Source organism: Lithobates pipiens, unplaced genomic scaffold (genome assembly GCF_037356315.1).
Source record: "Lithobates pipiens isolate NorthernLeopardFrog02 unplaced genomic scaffold, aLitPip1_a1.2 Scaffold_24, whole genome shotgun sequence".
NCBI classification, from domain to species: Eukaryota; Metazoa; Chordata; class Amphibia; order Anura; family Ranidae; genus Lithobates; species Lithobates pipiens.
The window spans coordinates 10,025,240-10,048,501 of NW_027507786.1; the positions used below are offsets into that span (position 1 = coordinate 10,025,240).

General features: G+C 45.8%; 1 protein-coding gene across 1 annotated transcript; it reads left to right on the plus strand.

Annotated features, from left to right (window-relative positions):
* The first annotated feature begins 1,313 nt into the window (after positions 1–1,313).
* RASSF10 (Ras association domain family member 10) lies at positions 1,314–3,335 on the plus strand. The gene has a single exon (XM_077453594.1). The coding sequence runs from the start codon at positions 1,617–1,619 to the stop codon at positions 2,952–2,954; it is 1,338 nt and encodes a 445-aa protein (XP_077309720.1). The 5' UTR covers positions 1,314–1,616; the 3' UTR covers positions 2,955–3,335.
* Positions 3,336–23,262: the final 19,927 nt, after the last annotated feature.

The following is a 23,262-nucleotide window of genomic DNA, read 5'->3' on the forward strand; positions in this document are numbered from 1 at the left end:
TGATAATATTTAACCCTAACATCTAGCTCTAACCCTAACATCTAGCTCTAACCCTAACATCTAACTCTAACCCTAACATTTAACCCTAACATTTAACTCTAACCCCAACATTTAACCGTAATGATAATATTTAACCCTAACATCTAACTCTAACCCTAACATCTAACTCTAACCCTAACATCTAACTCTAACCCTAACATCTAACTCTAACCCTAACATCTAACTCTAACCCTAACATTTAACCCTAACCCTAACATCTAGCTCTAACCCTAACATCTAACTCTAATCCTAACATTTAACCCTAACAATTAACCCTAACCCCAACATTTAACCGTAATGATAATATTTAACCCTAACATCTAACTCTAACCCTAACATCTAACCCTAACATCTAACTCTAACCCTAACATTTAACCCCAACCCTAAAATGTAACCCTAACATTTAACCCCAACATTAAACCGTAATGATAATATTTAACCCTAACTCTAACCCTAACAGTTAACTCTAACTCTAATCCTAACATTGTAACCCCAATTCTAACCCCAACATTTACCTCCAACCCTAACAGTTAACACTAACCCCTAACCCTAAGATTTAACTCTAACCTTTACATGCGATTTTGGACACACAAAGGTTCCTGCACTACTTTAATGCGACTTTGATGCTATTTGAGTGACAGACAGTATAAAGTCGCATCAAAGTCGCACTCCATGAACAGAACTGTCATACTTTCCTATTAGCCATAAAAAAAAACAAAAAAACGGAAAAAGCAAAACACATGAAAAATGAATAAACCGCAAAAAGCGCCGGAAAAATGCATCAACCGCACCCCGCATGGATGTGAACCTAGCCTATGAGAAAACCAGTCCTGTCTTTGTACATTATTCTACACCAGCAATATTCTTCCAGGGGAGATACCGTCATCAAAGTACAAGTCTGTATCAGTCTGCTTAATGCGGTAAAAGATAAAAATAGATAATTGACTGCTAAATGTAAATTCCCAGACTATGCACGCGCAGTGCATTTCCCACAGCCAGCGTATAGCGAGTGCTCGGTGCATGCAGCGCGGTGGCCGGCCATGAATTCGGCACTGGGATTGCAGTCTTTTCTATTTATATCCATGGCTTTTTCTGAGCAGCAATGCTCTGTTTAGGTGGCTTGTAGGAAAAACTTTGAGAACAATTCCTAGTAGTGTGTGTGTGTGTGTGTGTGTGTGTGCCTCTCTCAGCCCCCTTGGTGGGGGGAGTTGGAAGGGGTGGGGCCTGGAGGAGGAAAAAAAAAAAAAAAAGGTTCAGACAGAGCTGGAAAGGCAGCAGAGAGGCAAGTGCTGGCTTTGGTGTCATTGTGCTGCACGGGGAGGTGAGCGCTCCGTCACAACATGCTCTGCACAGCCAGAAGCTGAGCCAAGTGAGCAGAGACTCCGGTGTGTGTCTCCAAAAAGAGAGCATCATGAGGACCACCGTCAGAGCTTGCTGAACGCGCACTTTAAGACTTCACCTGAGTGGACAGATCTTGGAATTGCCAGTGTCCTCTGCAGTGCTCACTTTTTCCGCTCCGCGCTGCATGGATTATAGTTCTGGTCTTCTGCAAAAGTTGTGATCTTCTCCGAGCGGCCATGGAGAGCGAGGAAGAGTGGAAGATCTCGGTATGGCTGTGCCAGGAAGAGAAGATGGTTTCGGGGCTCACCAGACGCACCACCTGCGCCGACGTGGTCAAAGTCCTGCTTGAGGACCACAACCAGAAGCAGCCTGAAGAAGGGTCCATGCTGTTGGGGCCTCCTCACTCTTACTGCATTGTGGAAAAGTGGAGGGGGTTCGAGAGGATACTTCCCAACAAAACTAAAATATTAAGACTTTGGACGGCTTGGGGAGAGGAGCAGGAAAACGTCAGGTTTGTGCTGGTTCGGAACGAAGCTTCGCTGCCTAATATAGGTCCCAGGAGCGCCGAAGCTAAGGTGGTCCTTAGCAGGGAAAGCCCATGTCCTTTCAGAGGAACTACAAATCCCACGGCGGTGTTGACCCAAGAAAGGCAGCGCAGGGTGGTGAGAAAGGCTTTCCGAAAGCTGGCCAAGATGAACCGGAAGCGGCAGGAGAGTTTATCCAGAGAGTCCAACGCCGTGGAGAAGATGGAAACGCTGGTCCATCTGGTCCTCTCCCAGGATCACACCATCCGTCAGCAGGTGCAGCGGATCAAGGATCTGGACAGAGACATAGACAGGCACGAGGCTAAAATCCATTTTGACAGGATGAAAAGACACGGGGTCAACTACGTTCAGGACACCTACCTTGTCGGGGTGGTCCCTGAAAAGGCTTGCGACAGCGGTAAAGAGGACAAAGGTCCTTCAGACCAGCTTTTTGTTGACTTTGAGGACTATGCTCAGCAATGCGAGGGGGTCCTATTACTGCAAGATCAAATAACGCAGCAGGAGGCATTGATCGAGCAGATTACTGCCCAAATCCAAGAGGAGCTAAACAAAAGGTGGATGGACCGGCGTCAAGAGGAGCTGTCCTCAAAAGACCAGGACACGGACTCTACCAGCGGCGACCTGGCAGATTGTGAAAACGAACTCTTCCTGGAGCAAGAACGGGTTAAAACGGAGCTCAGTACCAGCCTCTACATAGGACTGAGGTTGAACACCGACCTGGAGGCTGTCAAGGCCGATTTGGAGTACACCCAAGAAGTGTGGGATGAGAAGGAGAAAGAACTGCAAAGCCTTTTGCAGAGTATGAGCGCCATGGAACTGTCCGAACCTCAGGAGGGCTCTGGGGAGCTCAGCCCAGGGTGCTCCCAAGTCGTAGAGAGGAGCTCTGTGGACAGTGCAAACGTCTGGGCCAAGAAAGAGGTGGAAAGGTGTACAAACTGTGAAGGGAACGATGAAGACTCGGACACGGGATTAAGTTCCATGCATAGCCAGGACTCTGATTCTGCACAAGTCTGTGAATCTTTGGTATAGCTGACGTTCCTTGTTGATGCCTCTGGAGAGGGGGGGGGGGTGGGGGGGTGGGCACAAGTGCTATTTAATTCCTGTTGTTGGAAGGTCCACCTTGGCGTCTATATCAAGCAGATACGTGAACTTTCCAATGTTTAACCGTTTTTTCTATTTGCACATCACTGGCAAAAGCACATTTGAAACTCTGGGAACTCTTCCCCTGGAATGTAAGGTTTATTTTATAGCCGGACTGTAACCTTTCTATATTATTTGCGCAGTATAATGTACATAAAAATAAAAAAAAACACGCAGGAAAACAATTTCTCCTGGCTTGACAACCCTAGAAAGCCCCTAGGTACAAGTTTGTAAGCTTATTTTTTTAAATAAATATTTGCTAAATGATGATTTAGCGCACTTAATGTTTATTTTAATGTAATTGTTTTTTTATTCTTATTTTATTTTATTAAGATAGAAACATAGAAAAGAGAAAAAGAGTAGTCCATTTTTTTTTTTTACATATTTTGCATAATTTTATTTTGTATTTTTTTTTTTTTAAATGTATTCTTTTTAAACTTTTTTTATTTTTTTTTCCTGAATATAGATCTATGTTTGTTAAAGATTCATGTTATTAAGAAACTGCCAACCACTTGCCAGCCCAGTCAAAGGAAAAAAAAAAAAGAACTTTAGTTACAAGTGGTGTTAGTTCCTAAGTTACGAGCTGTGTTTGTTCCAGCGAGTTGAGCGGACAATACCGTTCTCGATCTGCGATGTTTATTCCTCCCGCACTTAGCGTATCATTGTAGAAGCGCCAGTGCGGCAGCTGTACGGCTAATGACCCCCTATAATTGGGATTTAGGCTCCACACTAGTGCGACTCCCAAAGTCGTGTGATTTTTCCATTGTGTAGCTTTGATACAACTTTAATGCAATTTTTGATGAAGCCTTGATACAACTGTAATGCAATTTTTGATGCAGCTTTGATACAACTTTAATGCAATTTTTGATGCAGCTTTGATACAACTGTAATGCAATTTTTGATGCAGCCTTGATACAACTGTAATGCAATTTTTGATGCAGCTTTGATACAACTGTAATGCAATTTTTGATGTAGCTTTGGATGGGTGCGACTTTGGCTGCTGACTTTGCCTTTGACTCTTGCACAACTGTCGCATTAATAACATTAAGACCACTTGTGGGGCCACACGTGCGTTACCACTACTTAAACAGCGGCTAAATCGAGTGGCGCTTTACCGTTGTTTAATCGGTGGTTTTCCGGTCGCTATTAGGGCACCTTTAAACCCAAAGAAGGGGTTAAAAAACGCCCGTGTTGCGGCACTTCTGAAGCACTTTTCTGGCGCTTTGGAAGTGCTGTCCATTCATTGCAATGGGCATTACCCCTTCTTTGGGTTTAAAGGTGCCCTGATAGCGACCGGAAAACCACCGATTAAACAGCGCTCCCAAACTGCCCCCCAAAGATGCTGCTTGCAGATCTTTTTCTAACGTCCAGCAAGCGCAACGCCCCCCCCCCAGTGTGAAAAGCACTCAGGCTTTCACATTTGGGAGGCAGAATTCAGGCGCTTTACAGGCGCTAATTTCTAGTGCTAAAACGCCTGAACACTGCCTCAGTGTGAAAGGGGTCTAAGATGCGACTTTCATGCGACTTTTGAGAGGTTACGTTGAAGTCTATGGCACTCAAGTTGCATGAAAGTAGTGCAGGAACCTTTTTTTAAAGTTGCTGCGACTTTAAGTCGTATAGATTTGAACAGCTTTCCATTGAAATACATTGGCTGCGACTTTGTATGGGGAGATTTACTAAAACTGGAGCACTCAGAATCTGGTGCAGCTGCGCACGGTAGCCAGTCAAGCTTCTAACTTCAGCTTGTTCAATGAAGCTTTGACAATAAAAGCTGGAAGCCGATTGGTTTCTATGCAGAGTTGTCCCAGATTTTGCACTCTCCGGTTTTAGTAAAGTCAACCCCCTATGCGTCAAAAGTCAAGTCGCACAAGTGTGAACGGAGCCTTAGTGTTTTTTTAATGCTTGTACTGGTATCAAAGAGACAGTGAGATTTACTAAAACCGGTGCTCACAGAATGTGGTGAAGCTGTGCGTGGTATCCAATCAGCTTCCAGGTCTAAGGCTTGGGTTCGCACTGGTGCCAACACAGACATCGCATGTGATTCGCACCGCGTTGCTGTGCAGATCGCATGCCATGTCTGTGCAATGCAAATTCAGCCATACAAACTGTATGGCTGAAATCGCATCGCATGCGCACCAAAATGGTACAGGACTCTTTTTTTTTTTGGTCCGCACTGGAATTAGATCGCGTGAGTGTTCACACCCATGTGTTCCGATTTCTGTACCATTTGAAAATTCGCACTGCGATCTGCGAACCGATCTGGGGGGGGGGGGAGGGTGTCATTAACCACTTACAGATCGGACGATTTTCCCCCTTAATGACCAGGCCATTTTTTGTAATTCGGCACTGCGTCGCTTTAACTGACAATTGCGCGGTCGTGCGATGTTGTAGCCAAACAAAATTAACATCCTTTTTTTTCTCCACAAATAGAGCTTCCTTTTGGTGGTATTTGATCAGCGGTTTTTATTTTTTGCGCTATAAACAAAAAAAGAGCGACAATTAAAACATTATTTTTTTACATTTTGCTATATAAATATCCCCAAAAAATATATAAAAAACATTTTTTTTCCTCAGTTTAGGCCGATACGTATTCTTCCACATATTTTTGGTAAAAAAAATAAAAAAAAATCGCAATAACGTTTATTGATTGGTTTGTGCAAAAGTTATAAAAATAGGGGATAGATTTATGGCATTTTATAATAATTTTTATTTATTTATTTTTACTAGTAATGGCGGCAATCAGCTTTTTTTTTTAATTATAGCGACTGCGACATTATGGCAGACACATCGGACACTTCTGGCGATATTTTGGGACCATTGTCATTTATATAGCGATTGATTGGTTTGTGCAAAAGTTTATAGCGTCTACAAAATAGGGGATAGTTTTATGGCATTCAATATTATTTTTTTTTTTTCTACTAGCATGGTGGTGATCAGCGATTTTTTTATTTTTATTTTTTCATTTCAACTGCGACATTATGGGCGGACACATCGGACACTTTTGCCGATATTTTGGGACCATTCGCATTTATACAGCGATCAGCGTGATTAAAAACGCACTGATTACTGCGTAAATGTGACTGGCAGTGAAGGGGTTAACCACTAGGTGGCGCTGCAGGGGGTTAAGTGTGACCTAGGAGTGATTCTAACTGTGAGGGGGGGAGGGGCTGTGTGTGACACGTCACTGATCACCGCTCCCGATTACAGGGAGCTGTGATTGGTGTCCTGTCACTAGGCAGAACGGGGAGATGCTTGTTTACATCGGCATTTCCCGGGTTCTTCCTCTCCGTGAAACGATCGTGGGTATCCCCGCCGGACATCGAGTCAGTGGGACCCCACGGGTCGGAACTCGCGGCGGGCACGTGCGCCTGCTATCCAAGCCTCGCGAGATTGCGTACATTAACGTGATTTCGCTTCCGCGGAGCCAACCTGTCGCAGGAAAAACTGCGGCGGCTGGCCCGCAAGTGGGTTAAAAGACGCAGTCAATGTGAATGAGGGCTTACTGTCAAAGCTTAATTGAACAAGCGGAAGTTAAAAGCTGATTGGCTGCCATGCAGAGCTGCCCCAGATTCTGCACTCTCCAGTTTTAGTAACTCCGCACCAAAGTGATACTGAAGACCAATGGCAAAAAGTTTTTTTTTTTTTTTCTTTTTCTGAACTCAAAACGAGTCTTGTTGAGTGAAGAGCGTCACTCCCTACACAGATGCTGGGCGACAAGTATCCCTCTCTGCAGGCGCGGTATTACCTGTATAATGGTTTAATGTTACTGCCGCCGTGTCATGTTCAGGCGCATCGTTTGCTTACTGAGAAAAAATGAAAATAAGATTTGTAGAAGAATACGCAATGAATATACGGTTCGCACACGTCTGGCTGCGGTTTCAGCGCGATTTTTAAAAGTAGTCCAGTGTGTGTTTTTTTTTTTTTTTCGTTTTTTCACCGGTTCAAGTGCGAATCCTTTGCTTGAAATCGCACCTGAACCGGACTTTTTAATCACTTTGCAGGCCAAAGACCAGACCACTTTTTTGCGATTTGGCACTGCGTCGCTTTAACTGGCAATTGCGCGGTCGTGCAACGTGGCTCCCAAACAAAATTGACATCCTCCCCCCCCCCCCCCCCCCACAAATAGAGCTTTCTTTTGGTGGTATTTGATCACCCCGGCAGATTTTTATTTTTTTTGCGCTATAAACAAAAAATGAGCGACAAATTTGAAAAAAAAAAAAAAAACGCTTTATTTTTTACATTTTGCTATAATAAATATCCCCCAAAAATATATTTAAAAAAAAACATTTTTTTTCCTCAGTTTAGGCCGATACGTATTCTTCTACATATTTTTGGTAAAAAAAAAAACGCAATAAGCGTTTATTGATTGGTTTGCGCAAAATTTATAGCGTCTACAAAATAGGGGATAGTTTTATGGCATTTTTATTTTTTCTATATATATGTTTTATATATATATATATATATATATATATATATATATATATATATATATATATATATATATATATTTTTTTTTTATTATTAATTTTTTTTTTTTTTACCTGTAATGGCTCTGTAGTGATCTGCGTTTTTTTTAATTTTTATTTTTTTTATCGTGACTGCAACATTTTTGGGACCATTGGCATTTATACAGCAACCAGTGCTATACAAATGCACTGATTCTTGCGTAAATTACACTGGCAGTGAACTGGTTAACCACTAGGTGGCAGTGTAGGGGGTTAAATGTGTCCTGGGGAGTGTTTCTAACTGTGAGGGGGGGGGGGGGGGGGCGTGGCTGTGTGTGACACGTCACTGATCTCTGCTCCCGATCGCAGGGAGCAGGGATCAGTGACAGTGTCACTAGGCAAAACGGGGAGATGCTTGTTTACTTTAGCATCTCCCCGTTCTTCCTCCCCGTGAGGCGATCGCAGGTATCCCCGCGGCGATCGAGTCCACGGGACCCCCGGAGGTTTCCAACTGGTGGCGTGCACGCGATGGCGCGGCGGCAAATTTAAAGGGACGTACCTGTACGCCCAGTTGCCTGTCCGTGTCATTCTGCCGACGTACATCGGCGTGCGCCGGTCGGCATTTGTGGTTAAACAAGTTGCATTGTATAACATTCAGGTACGACTTTCATGCAACTTCTGAGGGTTAACATTGAAGTCTGCGGCCCTCAAGATGCTGGAAAGCCGGACCAAAGTAGTGCATGAACTACTTTGAAGTCGCTGCAGCTTTAAGTCGCATGTATATGAATGGTTATCATTGGAAGACGCGGGGGAACGACTTGTCATGCGACTTCGATGTCCAAAATTGCACAACGGGTCGCACAAGTGTAATGCCCCGTACACACGAGTGGAATTTCCGTCTGAAAAATCTTGGATGGTTGTTCTGACGGAATTCCACTCAAGCTTGGCTTGCATACACACGGGTCACACAAAAGTTCTCGGAACTTTCGACCGCCAAGAACGCGGTGACGTACAACACTACAAGGAGCCGAGAAAATGAAGTTCAATGCTTCCGAGCATGCGTCCAATTGTTTCCGAGCGTGCGTAGGAATTTTGCGTGTCGGAATTGGTACAGACGATCGGAATTTCCGATCGGAAACTTTTTCCGACTGAAAAATTGAGAACCTAAATTTTTTGCTAGCAGGAATTCGGCCAGTAAAAGTCAGACGGAGCGTACACACGGTCGCATTTTCCCACCAAAAGCTCTCATCGGTCTTTTGCTGGCCGAATTTCCGATCGTATGTTCGGGGCTTTAAATTATGAAAGATTTTTTTATTTTACTTCCCCCCCCCCCCCTCCCCCCCGTGTGTTTTAGTTTAATTTGTCTAAAGCTGGCCAAACGCGGTTCGATTTTCGTGTGACGTTTGTAGAAGAATCGTTGGTCAGAACATTCTTCTCTGGCCATCGTCAGGTCAACTCATTTTCTTGTAAAGCCCAGAAAATTGCGCCCAGACCTGTTCTTTGAATGGAATTCCAGAGGTTTTAAAAAGGTTTCATTACAATTACCAAAAACGCATTCAGAGTCAGGATTTCATTTTGAAAGAAAATGAATAAAAAAATTCCACTCTGCTCCTTAGAATTTCCAGAAAGGGTGGTAAATATGCTTTGCCCTGTGTGCCCCCCATATTAGTTATTCTTGTATTTAGAACTTTATTTAACTTATTGATGATGCTTTATGCCATAGCTACTAACTGTCCCGGATCTGGAGGGACTGTCCCTGATTTGGAACAAAGTTCCTCTGTCCCTCTTTCCTCCTCATTTGTCCCTCATTTTGGTCTCATTAGGGCCGGTGCCACCACTAGGCAATCTAGGCAGCTGCCTAGGGCACCCCGGCCACTGGTGTTCCTACTCTCTTCTCTCTGCAGCAAGCAACTAAGTCTCAGCATTAGCAGGCAGCCGCCGCTCCGTTCTCACATAGTGTCAGAGGCGTAGTGGCGGTGGAGGACTGTGTCTGTGTCCAGAGTCCCGAATGAATGGAAGCAAGCAAACATTCATTAATGGGCGCTGATGAGGATGCATTTGGGTGCTGGTGAGGCTGCATTTGATGGGCGCTGGTGAGGCTGAATTTGATGGGTGCTGGTGAGGCTACATTTGATGGGCGCTGATGAGGCTGCATTCGATGGGCACTGAGGCTGCATTCGATGGGTGCTAGTGAGACTGTATTTGATGGGCACTGGTGAGGCTGCATTTGATGGGTGCTGGTGAGGCTGCATTTGATGGGAGCTGGTGAGGCTGCATTTGATGGGAGCTGGTGAGGCTGCATTTGATGGGCGCTGGTGAGGCTGCATTTGATGGGCGTTGGTGTGGCTGCATTTGATAGGCTGCATTTGATGGGCGCTGGTGAGGCTGCATTTGATGGGCACTGGTGAGGCGGCATTGATGGACGCTGATGAGGTTGCATTTGATGGGTGCTGGTGAGGCTGCATTTGGTGGGCGTTGGTGAGGCTGCATTTGATAGGCTGCATTTGATGGGCGCTGGTGAGGCTGCATTTGATGGGCACTGGTGAGGCTGCATTGATGGACGCTGATGAGGTTGCATTTGATAGGCGCTGGTGAGGCTGCATTTGATGGGCGCTGGTGAGGCTGCATTTGATGGGCACTGGTGAGGATGCATTGATGGATGCTGGTGAGGATGCATTGATGGGTGCTAATGAGCATGCATTTGATGAGCGCTTTTTTAAAAAGGTGGGGTATACATGGACAGGGCAAAGGGGGTGGAGCCAAGGGGGGGTGGCAAATGAGTTTTCACCTAGGGTATCAAAAATCATTGCACCAGCCCTGGGTCTGATCTATATAATTGTATATACAATGCATTATTTATCTTTCAAAAGTGTATAGCCAGTGCTAAACTTTCCACCAAATTTCTAAATTGCATTTGTAAAATATAAAAAGCCAATATACAGAAAAAGCACTTATGGGTATGAACAAACTTTTTTTGGTTTAATTCTCCTTTAAGGGGGGGGCGTGGCTTGAGGTGTGTCCTATGCCTACATCATTTTTCTGGTAGGTGTCCCTCATTCCCATCTCGAAAAGTTGGGAGGTGTGCTCATTGTGATTTCCAAGGGTTCCCCAAAACCTTACAATGATTTTAGGGGGTTCTCCAGAAGGGAAAAGGTTGGGGGAGGCTGGTGTAGATGCGTGAGCCCCTCCTGTGACTGGTCGTCTTTGTGATATTTGAGGTCATTGCTGGATAGCGGGAACTATTCCCGAACTCACCGCTGACTCGCCGTCCAATCATCCCAGACAAGAAATGTCCAGTCTGTGCATTCTTTTACCTATAATGGCAGCTTTTTGGACAGAAGGCATCGCAGCAAAGCTCCCAACCGTCCCGGATTTCGAGGGACTGTCCCTGACATGGAACAAAGTCCCCTCTGTCCCTCTGTCCTCCTCATTTGTCCCTCATTTTGGTCTGATCTATAGAGTTGTATATAAAATGCACTTTTTATCTTTCAAAAAGCGTTTCCCAGTGCTGAACCTTTCATCTGATTTCTTCATAAATTGTTGCATTTGTAAATTCCAAAAGCCAATATAAAGGAATAGTAGTGGCAAAAAAATGTAACTAATCTTTTTTTTTTTTTGTATAATTCTCCTTTATGAGGGGGCGTGGCAGGGAGGGGAGTATCGTATGCCTACATACTTTTGCTAATAGGTGTCCCTCATTCCCATACCAAAAAAGTTGGGAGGAGTGATCACAGGAGCGTTAAAGAAGAGATACCTGTGTGAGAAGGGTCTGATAGAAGCAGCTGTTCTCGGGCTGCATACCCGAGCAGTGACTAGGTGCAGCAAAGTAAAGGGAGAGCCTTCTTCCGTCAGAGCCTTGTCACCCAGGTGTTGCACTTTGTCCAAATGTTTTTTTACTGTATAGATTGCTGTGAAGACGATTGGCCTTTGTTCTCTATAAGGCCTCTTGCACGCAATACGCCTATTGGAGCATCTATTTTTTTAGCGTTTTTTTATTTATTTTTTTCTGTATGTATTTTCACGCACATGCGCGTAACTTATGTTAATGGACTCACACAGTTGGTGCTCATGGGTTTTATGGGGGGGGGGGGCGGCAAACAACCACCCCCTCCCCTCCGTGGCACCTCAAAGCCCCCCCCCCACCCCGCTCGCTGTCAGCCGGTTGTCCTATCATATACAGTCCCCCAGTACACAGCACACACAGATTCCGAAAATAGCCGAAGATGAATGGCGCCTGCCCCGTGAGTCCAGGTTCTAGCCCCACCATCCAAGTGGACATAGAGTTGGAATATAAAAGAGCCGAGCGCAGCAAGGCCGAGCCCGAAGCGTGGCGAGCGAAGCTCGCCCGCGAGGGGCCCTCTAATTTTTCCAGCCCTATCTCCGTTTGGATGGTGGGGCTACCACCTCCACTCACGGCGCAGGCGCCGTTCATCTTTGGAGATTTTCCGAAGCTTCTTCTGCTCCGTACTGCGCAAGCGCTGCGCATGCGCAGTTGGGTGGGGACACTATATGATGGCCGGACTGAATATGCCAGAACAGCAGTCCGTCCACTTACTCCATCAAGGAGCGGCAGGGATCGTGCAGCATAAGACATCAGGCTGCGGCGAGCATCGGGTAGCAGCTCCTGTGTCTTCTCCTCCTCGCATCTTCCTCTCCTCCTAGGCATCCAATAGGATCGCCTGTCCTTTCAGTCAATGCAGTGACGGGCATCAGACCCGCCCCCGCCCCTCGATTGGCCAGGAGGAGGGTGAGTGTTGCAGCAGCGAAAGTTTTATTCGCTATTGCAGCCCACCCGGGGTGGGCTCGTAGCGCGATGCTCTGCTCCTCGAGCCCACCCTAATTTGAAGCCTATTAGAGCCTTTGTCTCTAATCAGGCGCTTCAAAAAAACACCTTCACCACTGTAATTCAGGCGCCCGGCATCCTGAAAGGGGCCGTGCACATGAATGGGGGGGGGGGGTGGTGGCGGCGATGGATAGAGCATGAATAGGGGGTGGTGGCCATGGATAGAGGCGGTCGGCGCTTGGGCACCCCCCAATGGACGTGCCACCACTGGATGCGCATGAGGCACACATTACTGACCAAAATGTATTTATATTTTTTACTGAAGAATACACGGCACTTGTTTACATGCCTGTGTGCATAGGCACATTAGAAATAATGGGCTGTATTTTATCTCAGTAAAAAAAATAAGCTGTACTGAGCTTTTTCAAGCTGCGGCGTGCAAGAGGCCCTGAGGTGACTTCTAAATGGGTCCTATAATGAAGATGAATAGAAATAAACTAGATTTATTTCTATTTGTCTTCAATAGCAGCTCAGTGATTGTAGGCATCGGGACAGGAAGTGAGGGTGAATTTCCCCCATGGGGACACAGACAGCACCAAAACCAGAGGCGGTAACTCATCTTGACTTTGTCCACAGCTAAAAGGAAGTTCCACCTAAACCTGTTGCTGCACCACTTAACACATGTGTGGAGGAAGGGGGAACTGATGCCCCGTACACACGATCAGAAATTCTGCCCAGCAAAAGTCCGATGAGAGCTTTCGGTCAGAAATTTCCGACCGTGTGTACGCTCCATCGGACTTTTGCTGGCCGAATTCCCGCCAGCAAAAGGCTGAGAGCAGATTCTCTATTTTTCGGTCGGGAAAAAGTTCCTCTCCGAAAATGCGTTCGTCTGTACGCAATTCGGACGCGCAAAACAAATCGCGCATGCCCGGAAACTATTTGATGCATTGAACTTGCTTTTCCCGGGTCTCGTCGTAGTGTTGTGCGTCACCGTGTTCTTGACCATTGGAACAAGCTGTCCAATAAAAATGCTGCGGTGGAGGCTGTCCTTTCAATGCAGTGTCATATAAGGGGCGTGTCTAAAAGACACATGCTCCCTTCCAGCCCTTTTAACTAGAAAGAAAAAAAACTTGTGTTTTTTGGGAAAAAGATTTACCCACAATCCCGTGTTTTTCTCACACAGTTGGGAGGGAGAATGATAATCTGCTGCCTGCTGAAAAGGTACAAGCTAAATCATATATTTATATGCTATATATGTTATAAGATAATCATTTATTATGTATCTATTCTTTTGTATAATGCGAAAGATGATATTATGGTGAGTAAATAGATACCTAACATGTCACACTTTAAAACTGCGCATTGCTAGTGGAATGGCGCCAAACTTCAGTACTTAAAAATCCCCATAGGCGACGCTTTAATTTTTTTTACAGGTTACCTGTTTAGAGTTACAGAGGAGGTCTAGTGCTAGAATTATTGCTCTTGTTCTAACGTTCGCTGTGTATGTAACTTGCGTGTATCTGTCTCTGATACCAGCCAGTGCCTCACCAGCCACCGACCTCCCCGCACGTCCCTGCCCCCGTATATATGTGTGTGGCTGGAGTGAAGAGGTTAAAGAGGAGCTCCATGCTCCCCCCCCCCCCAAAAAAAATTTGTATAAGTGTCCCTATACTGTAGCTGCTGACTTTTAATACAAGGACACTTACCTGTCCAGGGATCCAGCGATGTCTTCATCAGAGCCGATTCTTCAATCGGCTTCAGGCGCAGGGGTCAGCATCTTAAGTAAGGGAAACAGGAAGTGAAGCCTTGCAGGTTTCGAAGGCCGTTTTCCTACTGCGCATGCGCAAGCCGCTCCGCTTTGTGAATGGCCCCCGCAGTTTTCTGGGACCTGCAATGTGTCCCAGAGGGCTGTGGGGGAAGGAGGGGGGGGGGGTGTACTTCTGGCATCTGACCGAAAGTGGGAGCGGGCACCTTTCAAAATCAGGTACTCGCTCCCTCTGAGAAAAGTGCCAAATGTGGCAGTGGAGGGGGAGGGGGTGAAAACAAGCAGAACTTCCCCTTTGTGGGTGAAGTTCCTCTTTAATACACTACTGTATTTGTTGTTATCTTCTTTTTCAAATATATTGTCTATGTTTAATTTACATCAAGAGAATGGGGACCCCTTCCACCCCCCAGGCCCCATATCAGCCGTATGACCTACTATGGCTACTGTCACCAATGACAACTGTCTGAGAGGGGACTTCCCTGATTTTAAAGAATTTTCCTTCTCACTTCCTCTACAGGAGAGGAAAGAAAGGGAAATTCCCAACAGGACACAGATGGCAAAAAGACCCAACAGGAATTTAAACCATTTGCTACTCTGTCCAAAATAAATAAAGGTTTGGCTTTAGATAAACTTTATTTTTTTTCTGGATCTCAGGGACTGTTAGTTCCATATTATCCCATTGAGTGTTTTCCCACACTGAGGGTTGGCGCTAAAAGGGCAGTGGGACAGTTTCGATGTAAACCCTGATTCCCAGATTTATTCTTTTATTCTGCGGTTGCTTTCAGAATGTTTAGTCGAGAGAAACAGCTGGCTGACTTACTTAAAGTGGAACTCCAGAATGAGCAAATATCATATCATGTGTATTCTTCTTGAATCTCGGAGTGCTTTGTGTATTTCTTCCAGATCTGTAATCAGTAATCCAGTGCGAGACTTTTACTTCCTCTAATAAAGACCGCTCACTGCTGCACTCTCTCCTTGTGCAGGGTGACTGGTCTGGTCTCCGCCCCCTCCTGTAGTTTTCTGCAGGCAGTCTGAAGTGGGTAGAGCCTGCTGGACCCCTCCCACTGCTCTGCTCTCTCTCTCCTTGTGCAGGGTGACTGGTCTTGTCTCTGCCTCCTCCTGTAGTTTTCTGCAGGCAGCCTGTAGTAGTGGATGGGGAGCGAGTACCTGCTTTTGACAGGTACTTGCTCCTACTTCAGATGGACCATTCAAAAAGCGCACATGCGCAGTAGGGAACCAGCTGGAAGGCCACAAGACCACCCCTTTCACACCGGTGGCGCTCTAGTGCTAAAGTGCTACTCGTTTTACGGCTGGTAAAGTGGTGGGTTTTAGGCCGCTAGTAGGACGCTTTTAACCCCAAAGAAGGGGGTTAAAAGTGCCTGTGTTGTGGTGCTTCCAAATCGATTTTCAGATGCTTTGGAAGCGCTGCCTATTCATTTCAATGGGGAGGGGGTTTTGGGAACACTAAATACAGTGCTCCCAAACTGCCCCAAAGATGCTGCTTGCAGGACTTTTTCCTAACGTCCCGCAAGCGCCCCGCCCCAGTGTGAAAGGTCACACTGAAATGAATGGGAGGCGGTTTTCAGGCGCTTTACAGGTGCTATTTCTAGCGCTAAAATGCCTGAAACCAACCTCAGTGTGAAAGGGGTCCAAATGAAGATGGTGGCGGCAGCACCTGATAGCCGATTTAAAAATCGGCTTGGGTGAGGACACCACTGGACTACCGGACAGGTAAGTGCCCTTATATTAAAAGTCATTATTTGTGGCTGCCGACTTTTAATTTTATCTACAGGAGCCCGGAGCTCCTCTTTAAATTAAATTTTTGTGTGCTGGAAGGTCAGCTTTAATTTTCCAGTAGAAAGCAATGAATTTTAATTATTGGGACAAATTTAAAATATCTTGATTTCTATGCAAAGTTAAAGTGGAGTTCCACCCTAAAAAAAAAAAAAAATGTGTATAAAAAAATAAAAAACATTTAGAGAATTTTTTTTTTTTTTACTCACCTCTAAATGCCTGTTGCTAGGGGGTCCCTCGTAGTCTGCCTCCTTCAGCGCCTGGGCTCTTGACATCACTTCTCTCGGCGCAGGAAGGGAGATCAGCTCTGCTCCCTCCCTCTTGTCAATCATCTGGGACACGTCTCAGGTCCCAGACAATTGCATGGCCAATCACGACGTACAGCGCCGCTCACGCATGCGCCTCCCGCGCATGCGCAGTAGGTGCCCGGCTGTGAAGCCACATCCGGGCGCCCACAGTTACAATGCCAGTGCCGCCAAGCGGAGGGGGAGATGAGCGGGGCATCGCTGGACCCTGGGACAGGTAAGTGTCCGATTATTAAAAGTCAGCAGCTAGAGTATTTGTAGCTAATGACTTTTTTTTCTTTCTTTTTTTTAAGTGGAGCTTTAGTCCGCCCAGCAGGCGGCTCCACACCCCCTCAGACACCACCTGCGCATGCACAGGTGATTTTCCTCGCATGCGCAAAGACAGAAGACAGAACTTTCGGACTTCCCTGATATCAGTCATTGCACATGTGCGCACGCACATGGGGCAGGTAGAAATTCTTTGTGCAGGGCAGGTTATCATGCCCTTTTCAGAAAAGGTCCACTTTAGGAATTTTTAGATAGCTGGTGATTGAAGAAGCCGCACAATCATTTTTCGGAAATGAACATATAAATACTGCAAAGGTCAATTACTAGAAAAACAAAACAAAAAACGCACAAGTTAAATCAGTCGTATCCATTGAGAAAAATAAGGTACAGTGTTGACATTGCCGCACGTGTTATCAGTTAGCAGACTGGCACTCATGTGTGGTCATTTGAAATGAATGTGATCTTCCTAGGCCTGGGCTAAGCTTGGTGTCACAGGGCTTAGCAATGAAAGGGGTCATTCAGATATTGCCGATGTGGCCCTTCCCGATAATGGGAATTCCTGAGCTGTGAGTGAACAAGGATCACCATAGATTAGCTGTTTGAATACTTTGTGTCGGGCAGAGTGTACTGCTGACCCTTCTGTTCTGAAATCAGTCGGTGTACAATCAGTGGTATTAACCCTTCCATCACCAGCCGCAGGCAAGAGGACAAGGTATCTGGCTGTGCAAAGATGAAAAAGTCACCCCCCCCCCCCCCCCCCCAAGGCCTGATTCACACCTATGCATTTTAAGTGCTTTTTACATTTTGCAGATTTGCACTCCAGAACATGTTCCATGGGAAACCATGTTAGATGGACTGTAGTGCCAATCTGCAAAATGCAAAAAGCACTTAAAATGCCATAGGTGTAAATCAGGCCTAAGAGCTGGAAACAAAACACCTGTCCTGACTTTTCTAGAACTAAAGAAGAAAAAAATGACAACGCAGAGCAACAGTCCACATACAGTATCTCACAAAAGTGAGTACACCCCTCGCATTTTTGTAACTATTTTATTCTATCTTTTCATGTGACAACACTGAAGAAATGACACTTGTCTACAATGTAAAGTAGTGAGTGTACAGCTTGTATAACAGTGTAAATTTGCTGCCCCCTCAAAAGAACTCAACGCACAGCCATTTAATGTCTAAACCACTGGCAACAAAAGATAGTACACCCCCTAAGTGAAAATGTCCAAGTTGGGCACAGTTAGCTATTTTCCCTCCCCGGTGTCATGTGACTTGTTAGGCCGCGTACACACGGGCGGACTGTCTGCCCAACTAAGTCCGTCAGACAATCCGACAGACAGTCCGTCCTACTTTCGAATGAACGGACTTGACCACACACGATGAACAGACAGTCCGCCGAAAGCTTGCGCGATGACGTGTACAGCACGTACGACGGGACTAGAAATTCGACGTCCAATACACTGCAATGCAACCTTCGGCCGTGTAAATCCTTTCTGAGCATGCGCCATACTTAGTCCGTCCAACTAGCCTACTCACGAGCGGACTGTCCGCTGAAACCAAGTTTGGACGGACTGTATTACGGAAATTCCGAAAGACTTAGTCCGCCAGACTGTCCGCTGAAAAAGTCCGCTGAAGCCCACACACGAGCGGATTGTCCGCTGAAACACGTTTCAACGGACTAAGTTGGACAGACAATCCGCCCGTGTGTACGCGGCCTAAGGCGAGAGTCCAGCGGACTTTTTCAGCGGACAATCTGACGAACAAAGTCTTACGGAATTTCCGTAAGACAGTCCATTCAAACTTGGTTTTGTCCGTCCAAACTTTGTTTCAGCGGACAGTCCGCTCGTGTGTAGGCAAGTTGGACGGACTAAGTATGGTGCATGCTCAGAAAGGGTTTACACGGCCGAAGGTTGCATTGCAGTGTATAGGACGTCGTTTTTCTAGTCCCGTCGTACGTGCTGTACACGTCATTACGCACGCTTTCAGCGGACTGTTTGCTCATCGTGTGTGGTCAAGTCCGTTCATTCAAATTTTGAACGGACTGTCTGTCGGATTGTCTGCCGAACTTAGTTGTCTGCCCGTGTGTACGCGGCCTTAGTGTTACAAGGTCTCAGGTGTGAATGGGGAGCAGGTGTGTTACATGTGGTGTTATCGCTCTCACTCTCTCATACTGGTCACTGGAAGTTCAACATGGCACCTCATGGCAAAGAACGCTCTGAGGATTTGTAAAAAATTAATTGTTGCTCTACTAAAAGATGGCCTAGGCCAGTGATGGCGAACCTTGGCACCCCAGATGTTTCGGAACTACATTTCCCATGATGCTCATGCACTCTGCAGTGTAGTGGAGCATCATGGGAAATGTAGTTCCAAAACATCTGGGGTGCCAAGGTTCGCCATCACTGGCCTAGGCTATAAGAAGATTGCCAAGAATCTGAAACTGAGCTGCAGCACGGTGGCCAAGACAATACAGCGGTTTAGCAGGACAGGTTCCACTCAGAACAGGCCTCGCCATGGTCAACCAAAGAAGTTGAGGTCACGCGCTCAGCGTCATCTCCAGAGGTTGTCTTTGGCAAATAGACGTATGAGTGCTGCCAGCATTGCTCCAGAGGTTGAAGGGGTGGGGGGGTCAGCCTGTCAGTGCTCAGACCATACGCCGCACACTGCATCAAATTGGTCTGCATGGCTGTAGTCCCAGAAGGAAGCCTCTTTTAAAGATGATGCACAAGAAAGCCCACAAACAGTTTGCTGAAGACAAGCAGACTAAGGACATGGATTACTGGAACCATGTCCTGTGGTCTGATGAGACCAAGATAAACGTATTTGGTGTCAGATGGTGACAAGCGTGTGTGGGGGCAGCCAGGTGAGGAGGACAAAGACAAGTGTGTCTTGCCTACAGTCAGGCATGGTGGTGGGAGTGTCATGGTCTGGGGCTGTATGAGTGATGCCGGCACTGGGGGGCTACAGTTCATTGAGGAAACCATGAATGCAAAAATAACAAACAAAACAAAACAAAAACACTGACACCGTCCACTCCCCCCTAACCCCCCCCCCCCCCCCCAAAAAAAGAAAAGAAAGCATTGTGAAAAATATATGTAAAAATTGTAAAAAATACCAAAAAATAAAACTAAAAAAAAAATAATAATCTTTCATGGCTGTAATGCACGGGTGTGGCCAGGACAGTGAAGACTTGAATGAGCTGGATGTAAACAAAACAGAAGAACATTGGCTGTCAGATCAAGATAAAACAAGACCTCACTAACCTTTGTAGCTGCAGACACTGTGGAGTATTTAATCTTCAAACTTCGCAAAAGAGACAATGAAATCACAGCTCCTCTCCTGAAATATTTCTATGTCAGTCTTCCAGCCTTGTAATGTAAACAAAAATAGGGTATATTTAATGTATTTATTACAGGTATTTACATATCAACCACAATTTACATAGCATTTTACATATTTGTTGTACATTCACACCAGTCCCTGCCCTCAAGCAGCTCACGGTCTAAGGTCCCTGCCTTACATACATACGGTACCATACCTTCCAACTTTTTGAAATGGGAACGAGGAACACCTATTAGCAAAAGTATGTAGGCATAGGACACACCCCCTGTCACGCCCCCTTAAAAATATATAAAAAAAATTAATGAGTTAAACCCACATGTGTTTTTTTTTTTTTTTTTACCATTACTGTTCCTTTATATTGGCTTTTGAAATGTACAAATGCAGCAATTTAGAAATTGAATAAAAGGTTTAGCACTGGGAAACACTTTGAAAGATAAAAAAGTGCATTTTATATACAACTATAAAGCTCAGACCAAAATGAGAGACAAATGAGGAGGAAAGAGGGACAGAGGGACTTCATTCCAAATCAGGGACAATCCCTCGAAATCCGGGACAGTTGGGAGCTATGACTGAACATATACTAGGGGCCAATTTAGACAGGAGCCAAATAACCTTCCAGCATGTTTTTGGAGTGCGGGGGAAACTGGAGCACCAAGGGGAAACCAATGCAAGCACAGGGAGCACATGCTAACTATATGCAGACATGTCTTGGTTGGGTCAAACCGAGAACTCCAGTGCTATTAACTAGGGTGGTCTGTTGTTTTCAGGAAGCTATGTGCAGCCCCTCATACCAACCACGATCTGTCTGCATTTCATAGGGAAGCACAGAGGCGTATGCCGCGATCTGACTTTTCGACGGACTAGGTCTGGCGGACTATCAGACGGACTTTGCAGCGGAGGTCCGCCGGACTTTCAAACGAACGGACTTGCCCACACACTATCACTCCAAAAGTCCGCCGGATTCGACCGTGATGACCAGGGCAGGACTTAGGGTGGTGGGGGCCCCTGGGCTTGATCCACTTTCGGGCCCTATCTTGTGTACATTACAGCATTAATCTGCGTTTAACACGCACCCCAAGTTTGGGAGGGAATTTTAAGGAAAGAAACTTTTAGGAGGGAAGTTTAAGGAAAAAACTTACATTTAAATGCCCATCAATGCAGCCTTATCAGTGTCCATCTGCAGCCTTGCCCATCCATCTGCAGCCTTGCCCAGTGTCATTTGCAGCCTTGTCATTGCAGTCTTGAAGTTTAAAAATGGTGCAGCCGAGATACAGAGTCCTGTGTATCTCAATGGCTCTCAGGTCCTCTCGGCGGCTCTCGGGTCCTCTTGCAGCCCCGAGCGGAGCTGAGAGTAGCCGAGTGTACTCGGCCTGGCTAGCAGTCACGCCCAGTCCCTGTGTCCATCATAGGGCGGGACTGGGCGTGGCTGTGACTGTGAGTGGAGCTGAGCCGAGTACACTCGGCTATGTATCTCGGCAGGGCCCACGGGGCCCCCAATTGGGTGGGGCCCATGGGCTTGAGCCCAGTCAAGCCCAATGGTAAGTCCAGCCCTGGTGATGACGTACGACCGGACTAGAATAAGGAAGTTCATAGCCAGTAGCCAATAGCTGCCCTAGCGTCGGTTTCTGTCCATCGGACTAGCACACAGACGAGCGGATTTTTCGGCCGGACTCGAGTCCGTCGGAGAAAGATTTAAAACATGTTTTATTTCCAGGTCCGTCTGAATTTTGGGAAAGAAAAGTCCGCTGGAGCACCACACACTGTACGCAGCATTAGTGTTGACATCTCTATGCTTAAAATAAGGTATAATGAAAACAGAAAACTTTTTATTCATTAGCATGTTGATGGGGGGGGGGGGGGATTAACCAAGGAAGGCAAAATATATGCAGCTTAGACTTCAGCTTTAAATCCAAAGTGCTCAGAAAGTTCTGTTGCGCATTCCCAGGCCTGTACAGCTGTGGTTTGTTTAGCTGACAACATGTTTAATTCTTTTCCTTACTAGGGATATTACAAAATCTATCTTCAAGCTAGCTACAGGGATAATGGGATTTGTGGTGATGGGGAAGGAATGCGCTGGTGGAAGCCAACAGATCACTCCTTCCAAATAAAAGGTTAGGCACGACGTACAAGTATGTTAGACATTATGGCTACCTGGCTCCTGTTATTTGTTTTACTTGCAGCCCAGCAGTGGACGGGACAAATCTCCCAGATTCTTTAAAATCTTAGCAAACACATTCTGTTTGTTGACGCACGAGATATAAAGCCAGAGAATTTGGCCGAGCTGGAAGGTGCTATTTGCATTGTGTTCATACAATGCGCATGTGATGGAGCATGACTTGTTGGCTTGGCAGGAACTCTGACGATAATTGCGAAGTGTCTCGGGAATAGAGAGGTGAAACGTTCTGCTTTCACAAATACAATCAATGCAATTACTTTGCATATTCCAGACTTGTGCATTGAATAGGAACTGTTGCTTTTAGAGGGCTGTGTTGACCAAGTCATGTTCTTTCTTCAGCTGGTAACCTTCGGGGATTCAGGACAAAGCCGTGTCATGTCTTCACACACCTACACATTCCTTTCTGACAACTCAGTCTTTCTCAATCTTTTTACACCAAGGTATCCCTAAAAATAATGTTCATGTCTTGGGGAACCCTTACTGAGTGGGGTGGGGGGGGGGGTCAGTGGAGAATATGCCCCTTACATTTGTGGTCAGTAGGAAGAATGTGACCTTGGTCTTGGTTAGAAGGTCTACAGATACCCAAATAGATAATTGGGTCATTATGCTGGTTTTGTCAAATAATGTAGGTCCTGGAAATATGCAGGCTCTATCAGCTGGGAGCTCAACCAACCACAGCTCAAGGAACCCCATAGAAAGCTCTAAAATATCCATAGGGTTCGACAAAACCCTGGTGAAGAATAGCTGTGCTAACTATTGTCCAAACAAATGGTTCACTAGTCCTGGAGCTATGAAGGCTCCACCAGATGCAAGGTCAACCAGCCAGAGCTCAAGGAACCCATAGAAACCCCTGAAGGGTTCCTGGGGTTCTACACAACTCTGACTGAGAATAGCTGTGCATCAGACGCAAGGTCAATATACCCCTAGAAACCTCTGAAGGGACTCTATGTTTCACCACAACCCTGGTTGAGAATAGCTGCGCTAATTATTCCCCAAACAAATGGTAAAAAGCTCCATCGGATGCAAGGTCAACCAGCCATGGCTTAAAGAATACCTACAAACCTCTGAAGAAACCCTATGGTTCACCACAACCCTGGTTAAGAATAACTTTGATAACTATTCCCCAAACAAATGATTCACTAGTACTGAAACTATGCAGGCTCCATCAGATGCAAGGTCAAGAAACCCCTAAAAACCTCTGGTGGAACCCTATGGTACAACACAACCCTGGTTGAGATTAATTGTGCTATTTGTCAGAAACCATTAATCACACTGAGACAGAAGTACAGTTAAATCACACTTTTTAATAATAATAAAAGT